Source organism: Delphinapterus leucas, chromosome 12 (genome assembly GCF_059928025.1).
Source record: "Delphinapterus leucas isolate spDelLeu-1000000601 "Yukka" chromosome 12, BTC_Dleu_Yukka2, whole genome shotgun sequence".
Classification (NCBI taxonomy): Eukaryota; Metazoa; Chordata; class Mammalia; order Artiodactyla; family Monodontidae; genus Delphinapterus; species Delphinapterus leucas.
In genome coordinates, this window is record NC_143140.1 from 40567146 (window position 1) to 40580126 (window position 12981).

A 12981-nucleotide genomic window follows, 5' to 3' on the forward strand; every position below is an offset into this window, starting at 1 on the left:
TTCTAGGAAATGTTTCATGTTTATTGTTGAGAGATCAGATGACAATTCTTTCTGAAGTGATCTCCTGTTAATACTTAACCCAATGGAAGTACAATACTATTCATTGTTATTAGACAGTAATGTAACTAACAATCTGTACTTTCCATTTAAAAATATAACACAGGAAGGGGTGAAGTAAATGAGGTCAAAAAGTCTCTAATTTACCTGCAACACTTAGTAAGAAAACTACTATGTTGTAAAAACTCTGTCCTCACTACTCATGTTCCATATAGACTTGAGAAACCTGAGTTTGCGAATTATCCAGAAAGAATGGTTACACTAGTTAACCGAGAAACATGCAGTTCACCAAAGTATATTCAGTCAGTTGGAGAGAATACCTTCCAAATGTAAATTAGCATTTAATACCAGCACCTTCCTTATGCTTTTTAATTCTCAGTACCCTCAAACAGTACTATCAGGAATGCCTTTTCTTCTCAAAGAAAGAGTAAATACAATGCAAGGCAAACTGTATGGGTCATGTGGTTGTAGGCAGCTAATTATTGGGAAGATTTTTTTTTATTGAGGTATAGTTGATGTACAATATTATATAAGTTACAGGTGTACAGTATAGTGATTCACAATTTTTAAAGGTTATACTCCATTTTTAGTTATTATAAAATATTGGCTATATTCCCTGTGTTGTACAATATATCTTTGTAGATTATTTTATACATAATGTTTTGTACCTCTTAACCTCCTACCCCTATATTGCCCCTCTCTCCTTCCCTCTCCCCACTGGCAACCACTAATTTGTTCTCTATTAGTCTATTTCTTTTTTGTTATATTCAGTGGTTTGTAATATTTTTTTAGATTCCACATGTGATGTCATACATTATTTGTCTTTCTCTGTCTGACTTATTTCACTTAGCATAATATCCTCCAAATCTGTACATGTTGCTGCAAATGTCAAAATTTCACTCTTTTTTATGGCTGAGTAGTATTCCTTTATATATGCACCATATCTTCTTTATCCATTCATCTGTTGGTGGACACTTAGGTTGCTTTCATATCTTGGCAATTTTAAATACTGCTTCTATGAACATCAGGGTGCATGTATCTTTTCAAAGTAGTATTTTTGTTTTTTTTGTTTTTGAATATGTACCCAGGAGTTGAATTGCTGGGTCATATGGTAGCTCTATTTTTAGCTTTTTGAGAACCTTCAATACTGTTTTCCAAAGTGGCTATACCAATTTACAATAGTTCCCTTGGTATACAAGGGCTCCCTTTTCTCCACATTCTCACCATCATTTGCTCTTTGTGTTCTTTCTGATGATAGCAATTCTGACAGGTGTGAAGTGATATCTCATTGTGGTTTTGATCTACACTTCCCTGATGATTGGTGATGTTGAACATCTTTTCATGTGCCTATTGGCCATCTGCATTTCCTCTTTACAAAAATGTATATTCAGTTCTTCTGCCCATTTTTTCATGGAGTTGTTTAGTTTTTTTGCTGTTGAGTTATATGAACTATTTATATATGTTGAATATATATTAACCCTTTATCGGTCATATCATTTGAAGATATTTTCTCCCATTTAGTAGGTTGTCTTTTTGTTTTGTTGATTGTTTTGTTTCCTTTGCTGTGCAAATGATTTTAAGTTTAAGTCCCATTTGTTTATTTTTCTCCTTTGTTTTAGGAGAGGGATCCAAAAAATATTGCTATGATTTATGTCAAAGAGTGTTCTGCCTATGTTTTCCTCTAGGAGTTTTATGGTTTCTGGTCTTACATTTAGGTCTTTAATCCATTTTGAGTTTATTTTTGTATAGGGTGTTAGATGGAGACTCTACATTATGCTAACACTGTTTTACAATGTACAGTGTGGTTTCTCATGATCACCACACAGGCCTTCTTTGGAAAAGTACCACTTACGTTCTTTGTTCAAGACAGATGAATATGTCTAAAATTAAGTCAAAACAGTGTATAATCAGAGAATTCATTTTCCTTTTTACATTACTCTATAGTGAAAAACTGTATTGCTTTTTTTTTCATTCTCCAACATCCATGGTTATATTGTTAGTAAACAATAAGACAGTGTAAATAGAATTTTGATAGATCCTATTGTGCCAGTTGGTTTTTAGTGGGGAAATTATTTCTTAACTTTAAATGAGATTGACTTTATATATAACTAATATTTAACACTTAGCTGGGAATGTTTATTTTGTTCCTACCTGAGAAAGTTTTTGATATACTTGTCAAACAAATTATTATTGCACATTCCACAGAGCATAAAAAATGTCTCACTGATTCTGCTTACAAGAAGCAGTGCTAACTTACATGTTTAGAAGAAATTATAAAATGCTAATTACAGATGAGACAAGCAATTATGTAGCTCAGGAGAGGAAAGAAAAACATTCTTTGGACATAAAGGAGTAATATGAGATACAAAACAAAGGAAATTTATACTGAGAAAACTGTCAAAAACAAAGATAAATAAATAAAGCATCAACTAACTAACGAGATGCTCAGATAAATAATTTTAAAATCATTTAGAAAACAAATGTTTTTTCTACATTAAAAAATAAAACAAAGCAACCAAAGAGAAAATATATTTTACCAAATGAAATTATATGAAGAATTTTTTAAAAAATCCTGAGAAGTATAAAATGTAAAGCATAAAATACATAAAATTCTTACAAATATTTATATTAACACATAAAATGTAACTTAGGAAAAATTCAAATAAGTAGCAAAGATATGTGACCTATTACTCTCAAAGTTAAAGATGATATTAAGGTAGAACTTGAACAGAACATGAAGAACAAAACATGAAAAACAAAATATGTAAATATGAAAGAATAGACACAGTATACATTCAATATTTGCTGAGTGAATGAATGAATGAATAGGTGTGGAAAGTTAACAACCTAAGAAATCCTGAAAGTCTTCATTATGTAGTAATTTGCTCATTTATTCCGTTTAGTCATTTATTCAATAAATATTCATTGGGTATTTAATATCTAAATTTCAAAGTTGTGACATCCTCCTTGAAGGCACTTAAAGTTTAACACAAGAAGATATGATACATAAAAATGAAATATAATTTTAATTCAAAGTAAAACATAAATGGAATTTCTGAGACAAAGAGGACCAGTATATTCAGAACCCTCACACAGAAAATCCCTAGTATGTCCTGTATTCAAAGGCCTTAGGATAAAAGGATGAGTAAACCAGTCTCTAGCCTCAGGGGATTTAAGTTTTAACTAGAGAGTGATTAAAAAAAGAATTACAATTAAAATGTAATGTGATACTCCTGTGTTGGGGGCATACATAAGTTGTTCTGTCCATTGCTACACAGAAGAGGGAACTGCTTTTCCCAATGTTTCTATCAGTGATGAAGATACATATGTAAGGTAGTGAGAGGGAAAACATCCATTTAAAGAGTATAACATTTATTGGGCTTCCCTGGTGGCGCAGTGGTTAGTACGACTGCCGATGCAGGGGACCCGGGTTCGTGACCCGGTCCGGGAAGATCCCACATGCCGCGGAGCGGCTGGGCCCGTGAGCCATGGCCGCTGAGCCTGCACGTCCGGAGCCTGTGCTCCGCAACGGGAGAGACCACAACAGTGAGAGGCCTGCGTACCGCAAAAAAATAAATAAATAAATGAGTATAACATTTATAGAAAACATGACCACATGAATAGTTTAGGAAAATTGTAAATGCAATAAAATTCACCTTCAGAAAATGGAGAGATGCCTTATATTTCTGGCAAACATAATGAAAAATGAATTACAGTCTCTGCCTTATATTTCTGGCAAACATAATGAAAAATGAATTACAGTCTCTATCTCTATGTCTCTCTCTCTCTCTCTCTCTCCCTCCTGATTGAGATTTAAAACTTCCAAATAGAGATTACTAGAAGCTTTCAATAAAAAAATATTTACCAAAAAAGAAACAAATATTGGACTGCCCTCAGTCTCTTTAGTAACATTAAATAATAGGAAACATGACTAAAACAGAGCTCTTGAAGGAAGAAGGCTATGACACAATATGTCTTTATTTAGTCAAGTTTTCTTTGTACAGGAACATGACAAAAATATTTTCAAATCTACAGATAGAAGCATGTCACATAGTTATCCTTTACAAGTAAATTGTCTTCTATAAGAACAATGATAAATGAAAGCAAATACTCAAAAAGAGGAAACTGGCTAGAAATCCTAGTAAACAGTAAAAGTAGTTAAAGCATACAGAGAGAAGTTTTTGAATAATAGTTTTAAAGATTATATTAAAAATTACATTTGTTTTCCTTGGAAAAGAGATGATCTATGATATGTCAAGCAAAAGAAAATGAGAGGCAGTGTCCACAACCCCAGATTAAATTAACTAAAACTATGGATCCGTATGTGTAGTAGCAGAATGAACCAAAGTAGTGAATTTTCATAGAATAGATGCCATTTTAATTTTTATGATTCAATATTGATTTTATGATGTGATTGTAAAAGTTTAAACAAAAGTTGACCACACCCCTTTAGTAGACTGAAAACTTTGTTATCTCACAAATTACCACAGGGAAAAGTGTCTACCAACATATCCAGAGGTAGAAAAGAAATAGTGAAAACCAGAAAATATCAAAGGAACAAGGTTAAAAATAAGATCCAGGGAGAAAAAAGATAGGACATTAAAAACATTCATGATGAGCTGCTTATAAAGAAACCCATAGAATGAGAAGTATGTTGAAAGTATAATTAGAGATAATTATTTATCAGCAAATGCAAATATACAAATAAGGTAAGCATGATTAATACTAGGTCCTGGAAATTTAGGTGAAAAGAATTACTTAGAATAAAAAGTTATTTTTATGTGATAAAACATACTATCTAGAAATAAAGGCAACGGTCATAAACCATTATAGTATCATTCAATTATGTAAGTCAAACTATTAAAAGTAGAAGATGAATTGTTAGGAAGTTGTATTATACCATGAACTGTCAGGGGGATGATAACAAGCACAACAATAGTTTTGGAAAGTTATATGACAACATGTACTAATAATCCTAATAATTCATATTATTTGGGCTCAGTAATTCCAATTCTAGGAATTTGTTTTTAAAATAATAAAAGACATGGGCAAATATTTGTAAATAACTCTGTTTACTAAAGCCTTGTTTTTAACAATGATAGTTAAATTGTGATATGTTTATATGATGTTCATATTATACAATCATTCAAATTATGAATTTGATTAATTTTAATGCCAGAAGAAAATGCTCAAAATAGTATAGAAACAGGATGTATTTAATAATTTATATAATACTTGTAGCACACTTATAAACACCTTGCATTGACTTCTTTTTCATTTAATCCCCACAACAGCTCTGTTAGGTAGATAATGTTATTCCCCCATTTATAGATGAGGAAATTGAGGCACAGAGAAGTAATGTGCCCCAGTCCCCTGGTGGAAAGTGGTGGAGATGTAATGGGATTCAGGTAGTCTGACACCCCCTTCAGAGTCTGGGCCATTAACTACAAGGCTATGATGGAAATTTTGCAAGGAACATACATGTAAAGATGAAAGACTTGAAGGAAATACGCTAAGTTTTATTAGCTATGATTGACATGGGTATGTATGTAGGTTCAAAGTTTAAATTGATGTTCTCGTTTATATTTTTTTGTGTTTTATAATTTGACAACAATAAATATGCATTCCTTTTATGAAGAAGAGCAAATTTATATTCAGAACCAGAATATAAAATAAGAAAAATGAATAATACCATAATTTTCTATAGTTCTTTGTGGTTTTTGAAGTACTTTCAAATTACTTCTCTAACTTGATGCTTATAATTAAAGTGACCTTATGATTTAGTATCCAAACCATGACATTTTTAATTGTACAAGAGGGTTGCTATTAATATTTACACCAAGAAGATAACCATAAACTTGAAGTATCCAAGTCAGCCAAGATATAGACTCACTCTATCTAAAATACCTCTGTGAGATCAAGAGTGCTTTATTAAATTTTGGAACTGAGAAAAAATAAATGACTTGATTAAATCATATAATGAAAAAAATCATGGTTCCAAACATAGATTAAAAGAAAAAAGATTGTCTTAATCAATGGCTCTCGTGATTAAAACAAAACAAAACAATAAACCCCACTGATGAAAAGTTCTTCAATCAGTACAAAATTTTGAATTATACAGTCCTAATAGATTTAAAATCTGGGAATCATACAAAATTTTATTTGATTTAAAATGTTATGCCATTGAAATTTCTGAAACTTCATAATATTCTGCTCAGAAACCTGAGATTTATAAAAAGGGATACCTAATATTTGTGATTATAGGTAATTATGGATTCATGAGCCATAACCCTTTCATCCCAATAGTACTAGAAAAGCAACTGACAGAGGATGAAACTAGATAAGTATGTTTAGAAGAATGAACATTGAGCTAAATTATTTTTTATAAAAGTAATCATGGAGGATGATGTAAGTGAAATGGGCAATATTTTGTATTAGTGATTTGATTAGAAAGTTGAAAAACTTACTGGTCAAGCTTGAGGGTGTCATTTGGCGGATGACCGTGGGCAAATGATGTTTGCCAGTGCTTTGGCTGGTAGAATTACATGTCTGAAAGAAATCTAACTATTTAACCAATAGTGAAAAAAAGGGAAATAAAATCTAAAGGACAAATGCGTAATAGGTATTAATTATAGATCAGGGGCAGAAAAATGGCAGTGACTGCAAAATAAAATCTGCAGATGTCTTGTTTAGCCAACAGAGTAGATTTTTTTTTTTTTAATGATTTTGAAATTGAAACAATTTAAGCAGGTCAGGTAGGCATTCTAGGTTTGACATCCCTTCTGTCCTCCACCCAGGTCCCCAGCAGGGCCTCTTCTAACTCTGGTGATGCCTTGCTGGGAACTTGAAAAAAGTACCTGCTCTGGGAACATGCAGCCCAAGGCACACAGCAGAGCGGGTTGGGATTGTGGCCCCTCTTGCTCTTCTGCCTTGAGATTTTTGTGAGATTTAAAAACTTCACTCCCTAGCCTGGAAATTCTTACTACTGGCTTATGCCCTTTCACGTCACACATTGATGCTACCTGTCCGGCCCTTGAAAACTTTCCATTATTGACCCTAAATTATAATTAGTCTCTGTCTTTATGACATCATGGTAGTCTCAGTCTAAAGTAATTTAAAAGATCAGTAGGTAATTTAATTTGGAAAGAATGCTGAATCAAGATTTTTTTTTCTTTTTTTTCCCTTACTGTATTATTTGACTTTTTTTCTTTACTGACACAAACATTAGGAATATATAGTTTTTCACGGTAAGAGGAAAATTAAGTAAATATGAGAAAATATGTCAAGAGGTTCTTTTTTAAACATCACTAGAAACATTTATATTGAATTCCTAGTATAGTCAAATAAGTTCTTGAAAAAGAACACTGAGATTTACTTTTATGTACAACTATTAGAATGACATATCTATTCTTATGAAGAACAGAAGTTATTAACATTTCTACTTTTGTGCTTCTCCAATTAAACGGAGATAGATATCTTAAAGTTACTAAGAAAGCTATGCAAATGAAAAGATCAAAAAGAGTATGTATGATAAAATATAAAGAAAATAAAAAGATCATAACATTTAATTTGGATTTATGCTGATGAGACCCTTGTTAGCATATTTAGGTAGACCAGAGTAAATGTTACCTGCTAAATCAATGTCACGTTAAAGATAATTTAATTTACAAACAGTTCCCAACTTATGCTTTTTCAACTTTACAATGGTGATGGTGCAAAAATGATACATATTCAGTAGAGACTGTATTTTGAATTCTGATCTTTTTTTTCTGAGCAAGTGATATGTACTACGATAATTTCTTGTGATGCTGGCAGTGCAGTGAGCCCCAACTCCCAGTCAGCCACTCCATCACCAGGGTAAACAACTAATACACTTACAACCATCCTGTTTGTACATATAACCAGCATGTTTTTCATTATAGTTCAGTATAGTATTCTATAAGTTACATGAGATAGTCAACATTTTATTATAAAATAGGCTTTGTGTTAGATGATTTTGACTACAACTGTAGACTAATGTAAGTGTTTTGAGCACGTTTAAAGTAGGCTGGGCTAATCTATGATGTTTGGTAGGTTGGTGTACTAAATGCATTTCTGATTTAACAATGTTTTCAACTTATGATGGGTTCATCCATAAGTTGAGGAAGATCTGTATGTACAAACCTTTACTTTAAAAAGAAATTGATAATTTATAGCTTCATTTGAGGAAAACAAGTTGGGTAATTGGCTAGGGGCATACGTAAGACATATTTCACTACTGATGACTCCCAGGTTTGAGAGGGTGAGGAAAAGTAATGCTGACTAAGAAATACTGACTCTGCGTCTCCTTTTGTTTCTGTTTTCCTTTACTGGTCACCGTTGTTACATGACATGCAATGGTGCAGGTGCATGTATGTAAACCACCCAATCTATGTATTTAGTGGCATCTTATGCTTATATGTATCTCTCCAGAGGTAGCTCTATGTCATCCTATAGACTGTGTTCAGTGAGTATAAAATGTCTGAACACAGAGAGTATATGGCCTAATCTATCAGAGGATATTAGTTAAATTAAAATACATATTGAATAGAATACAAGTGGAAGTATTAGAATGGGTTATCCAGATGAAATTATGCTGTAATCTCCTTTCCTTGGAGTATCTTAAAGCTGCAAATGTGTATTTTTAAATGCTCTGCAGGTAATTTGGGGTATGATTTTGCCCTACTGGGGGTTTTGTGAATACGAATTAATGCCTCTTTTAAGCCTGCTTTTACCTATTAATTTACCCTGGATCTCCAGGTTTTGCTCTGTCTTTTAGCTTTGTCCATATAATATGGCATGTTATCATTGTAATGAGAGGATAAGACAGATCCATTACTGTCAAAAATATGTGCTATTAATGAGCTTCCAGCCAGCTATCAAGGTATCATCAGCAGTAGTTTATCTTGGTGAATGAAAGTGTGAATGGAAAATTAAGCTCCTCACACTGACTGTAGAAGTGCAATGGATCATTTTGTTCTTTAATGTCACACTTCACTGGACACACTTCACAAAGCAGTGAATCATGCTTAAAACAAGCAGCCTTTACTTCAACAACAGCAGGTAATGCAGCAGATGTGAATAATATGTGTTAGCAGTCTTAACTTTCTCTTCAGTGCTCTCTCCCAGGTGCCTGATGGACGATTTACAAAGTACATATGCTATTTTATAGATTGGAACTTGGGATCCAGCCAGTGGCCTGAATATGACAGAAAGTCAAAAGGGAAAGCCAGCCAACATCACAGATTCCTTATCCAATCGTTCTTTGATCGTTACCACCATTTTGGTAAGTGTTTTTCCATTCTTTTTAGATAAATGTAGGTAAACATGGAAATGGATAGAAAAGGACATTATAATTGGAGTAGTAATGAACAGAATGTAATATATTTTACAGTTATTTAGCAATTACTGTATAACAGATGAGTCAATGTTAATTTAGTCACAGTTTTATTTTGTTAGCTTTTAATGATATAAATTATATTAAAGTTTGGGCTGCTTATGTTGATTAATAATACAGCTTCATATATTACTGGAAATCTTTATGTTTCTACAAAATTAGTTGCTATTGAAAAATTGTCAATGTTAAGATTTGAAAAGTACACTGACATGCAGCTGTATAAATATACTTATGTGAGGAGCTGCATGTGAACTTTGCTTCTGCTTTCATCTCCTGCAGGTATATTTCAGAGGGCATACCATTTATTTTTCAGGACTTTTTCTATTATAATTATATTTTAACCTTGATTTCAATTTAATTGTTTTCATCATGGCAAATTCACTTTTACTTTACTAATCTCCATAATGAAATCAAATGACAAGTGCTGTTTTAAGCCAGAAATATTTTCATCACCAATAGAATTAAATTAATACTGATAAGCTGGATATTTTTACCTCTCTTATAATTATATATTTTAATTAGATCACACAGTAATGTTTACGTATGCCTACCATGCCATTTGCAAATGGGAATCTTAAATTTAGGACAAGCAAGGGACTGATGAATTAGCGAGTACTTTTACCTACAGAATAAATTTATCAATACTAGTTCTTAAGATTCCCCAGGTAATCAATAGGAATGTAAGATTATTGTCCAGAACAAACCTCCACACAATTTTAGCATTTATATAATTTCTAAATTTGATTTATGGTGGCAAATCAAGCCAGGAAGAATTCATAATCTTGTCCTTATAGTAACAACAAAGGATGTCAGATTTCTAGGCATGTCAAAACAAAACGCCTTGTGTTAAAGACTCTTGATAATGAAGCAAACCTTGTAATCATGAAATGACAGTGATGGAAGTTCATGAGGATTTTTAATTACTCCCTTGCTAAGAACCTCAGTAAATACTTGCTTCATCATATCCAAACTTTGCTGGTCCCTTTAACTTAATTTTATATCTCCTTCTCTTTTCAAAGATAACTCCCAAACCCACCAATCCACCAGCCCTGGTCCTCAGATGGAATGTCCTCACAGGGCACTAATATATCCTTTATCTGCCAGTATATCCTGGATCTCATAACCTGCTGCTGGGACAATTACAGTAACTATGTACCTATCCTTCCTGCTGACAACCTTCTCCCATTGCAATGCACTTCACTCTCCACTGTGAAGATCTAACTCTGTCGTTTCCTGCTTCTCTGCTTACAAGTCTTTAGTGAATCCATATTGACCATTAAAAAGGCCCCCAAGTTTTGACCCTGACATTCAGAACTTTCTACAGTCTTGTCTTCTCCCACCTTTCTGTTGTCATTTCCCATTATTCCCTTCAGGAATCCTGCATTTTAACTGAACTGGGGTAATCAGTTAGCCTATTACTGTGATTGTGTTAGCCCCGTTCCCTTTGTTTGCAATATGGTTCTCTCCATTTCTGAAATATAGAACTTGTCAGTAGTTTATATTATTTAGAATGAATACTATGTTATTTCATGTGTGCAATATTCCTCCAAACATCACCGACCAATCCTTGGAGAATTAGGATCTGACTAAGCCCCCTGTTTTTACACCACATGTGCCTCTACAATGCTCACAGAGTAAAGAGTGCTGGGCAAGGGACATCTGTCGCCTTCAGCAACCAGCCCCCATTCTCCTTTCTATTTTCTTCCTGATCCAGCCAAACTCTTAAATGCATCACTTATTTTATGGCTCCAAATCTTTGCTCACTTCTTTATGGTCCCCTGTGAAAAATTTTTATCCTTCCAGACCCATCTCAGATGACATGCTCTCTGTGAAACTCTTTGATCTTTTCATTTAATTGCGTATGTTTGGGGTGGGCAGAGGAGTATACATTTAATGTATCATAATACTCTATCATAGCACTTACCATGCATTTTTTTATTTTAGAAATTTTGTATATATCTGGGTCTCTATTTGGCATGGATCTGTACAAGGCCAATAATCAAATTTTACACTTTTTAGATCTCTTAGTGTCAGAGAAGAGTGACTTGGGCATAGGAGGCACTCAATAAATATTTGTCAAATTAAATAAAATAAACAATATTTAATTAAGCAGAAAATTAGGGGGGTAAGCAACTTTTAAATGGCTGTATTTAAATATTTTTCAAGTGTGCAGGTTATTGCAAACTTCTTGTCCAGACAAAGCAGGTGATTAAGACTACCCATACGATTTCTCAGTATTGCTTAATTACTCAGAGTTATTTTATAAAAAGTATCCAAATATTTTTCTCAATAATAAACAATTTTATATCTATTCATAAACAAGTGGTATTTAATCTTAGCTTCATATCAGAGCCAGGCATAAAGCTTTTAAAAAATTATTGCTACCTTTAACTGTAGGACATATTCATTTTTTTAAGTTCCACAGGTAATTCTGACCTGTAATGATGATTGAGAACTATTCCTCAGATCATTGCTCCATATAACCAAGATGTAAGATCAACTCTGGAACATACTCTAAGCTTACATTTTAATGAATAGGTTACTTATATTTTAGACTATGTCACTGTATTAGTTTCAAAGAGGTTGTGATTTTTGTTAAAAAGAAAGGTACGTTATTTGTTTTTATATCACTTAGTTGAAAAACTTCTTTTTCTGAATATTCTGATCACAGCGTATCCACAATCAGGAAAAGATTTGAAGAGATTATTTACATTATTTATATAAGCCAGCTTGATATAATTTATAGATACTTAATTTATATTTTATAAGGAAGTATGATCATTTGATTTATGTTATGATTATTTTGTCCTTTTCTCTCTTGGAAAATCTCAGAGGAGATTCTGCCCATGTTGTGAATAATGATATCTCCACAGAGAGAAGTTCACTTAATGCTTCTTGTTTGACATTTTTATTATGTGTCTTAAAAAGAGCCAGTGAGGTTTTCTAGAATTTGGCATCATCAGTGTGCTTATCATAATCAGCTCCATTTCTCTTGAATTTTATTTATTTTTTTAATTCATTCTTTTTGTATTTAACGAATAGGTACTTAGTGATGATGATATATCAGGCTTTGTGATAACCACTATATATATATTTTTTGTTTTGTTTTGTTTGCGGTACGCGGGCCTCTCACTGCTGTGGCCTCTCCCGTTGCGGAGCACAGGCTCCGGACGCGCAGGCTCAGCGGCCATGGCTCACGGGCCCAGCCGCTCCGTGGCATGTGGGATCTTCCTGGACTGGGGCACGAACCCGTGTCCCCCGCATTGGCAGGCGGACTCTCAACCACTGTGCCACCAGGGAAGCCCGAAACCACTATATTTGATGGAGAAAATAGACACGGTCTCTGCCTTTATGGAGCTTAGAAAATGGTAGGATTCATAAGGAAAACTACACACACGCACACACGCGCGCACACACACACACACACACACAGACACACGTACCACACACCACACCTTGTGATTAAGATATAAGAGAAAGATAAAGTGTGTGATGCCTTTTACAGAATG

General features: G+C 33.4%; 1 protein-coding gene across 1 annotated transcript in view; it reads left to right on the plus strand.

Annotated features, from left to right (window-relative positions):
* LOC111164031 (glutamate receptor ionotropic, kainate 2) overlaps positions 1-12981 on the plus strand; it is a 195836-nt gene that overhangs the window by 112108 nt on the left and 70747 nt on the right. Inside the window, exon 8 of the mRNA XM_089921662.1 lies at positions 9248-9361. Coding sequence (XP_089777788.1) covers positions 9248-9361 — 114 coding nt within the window. The remainder of the gene's footprint in view (positions 1-9247; positions 9362-12981) is intronic.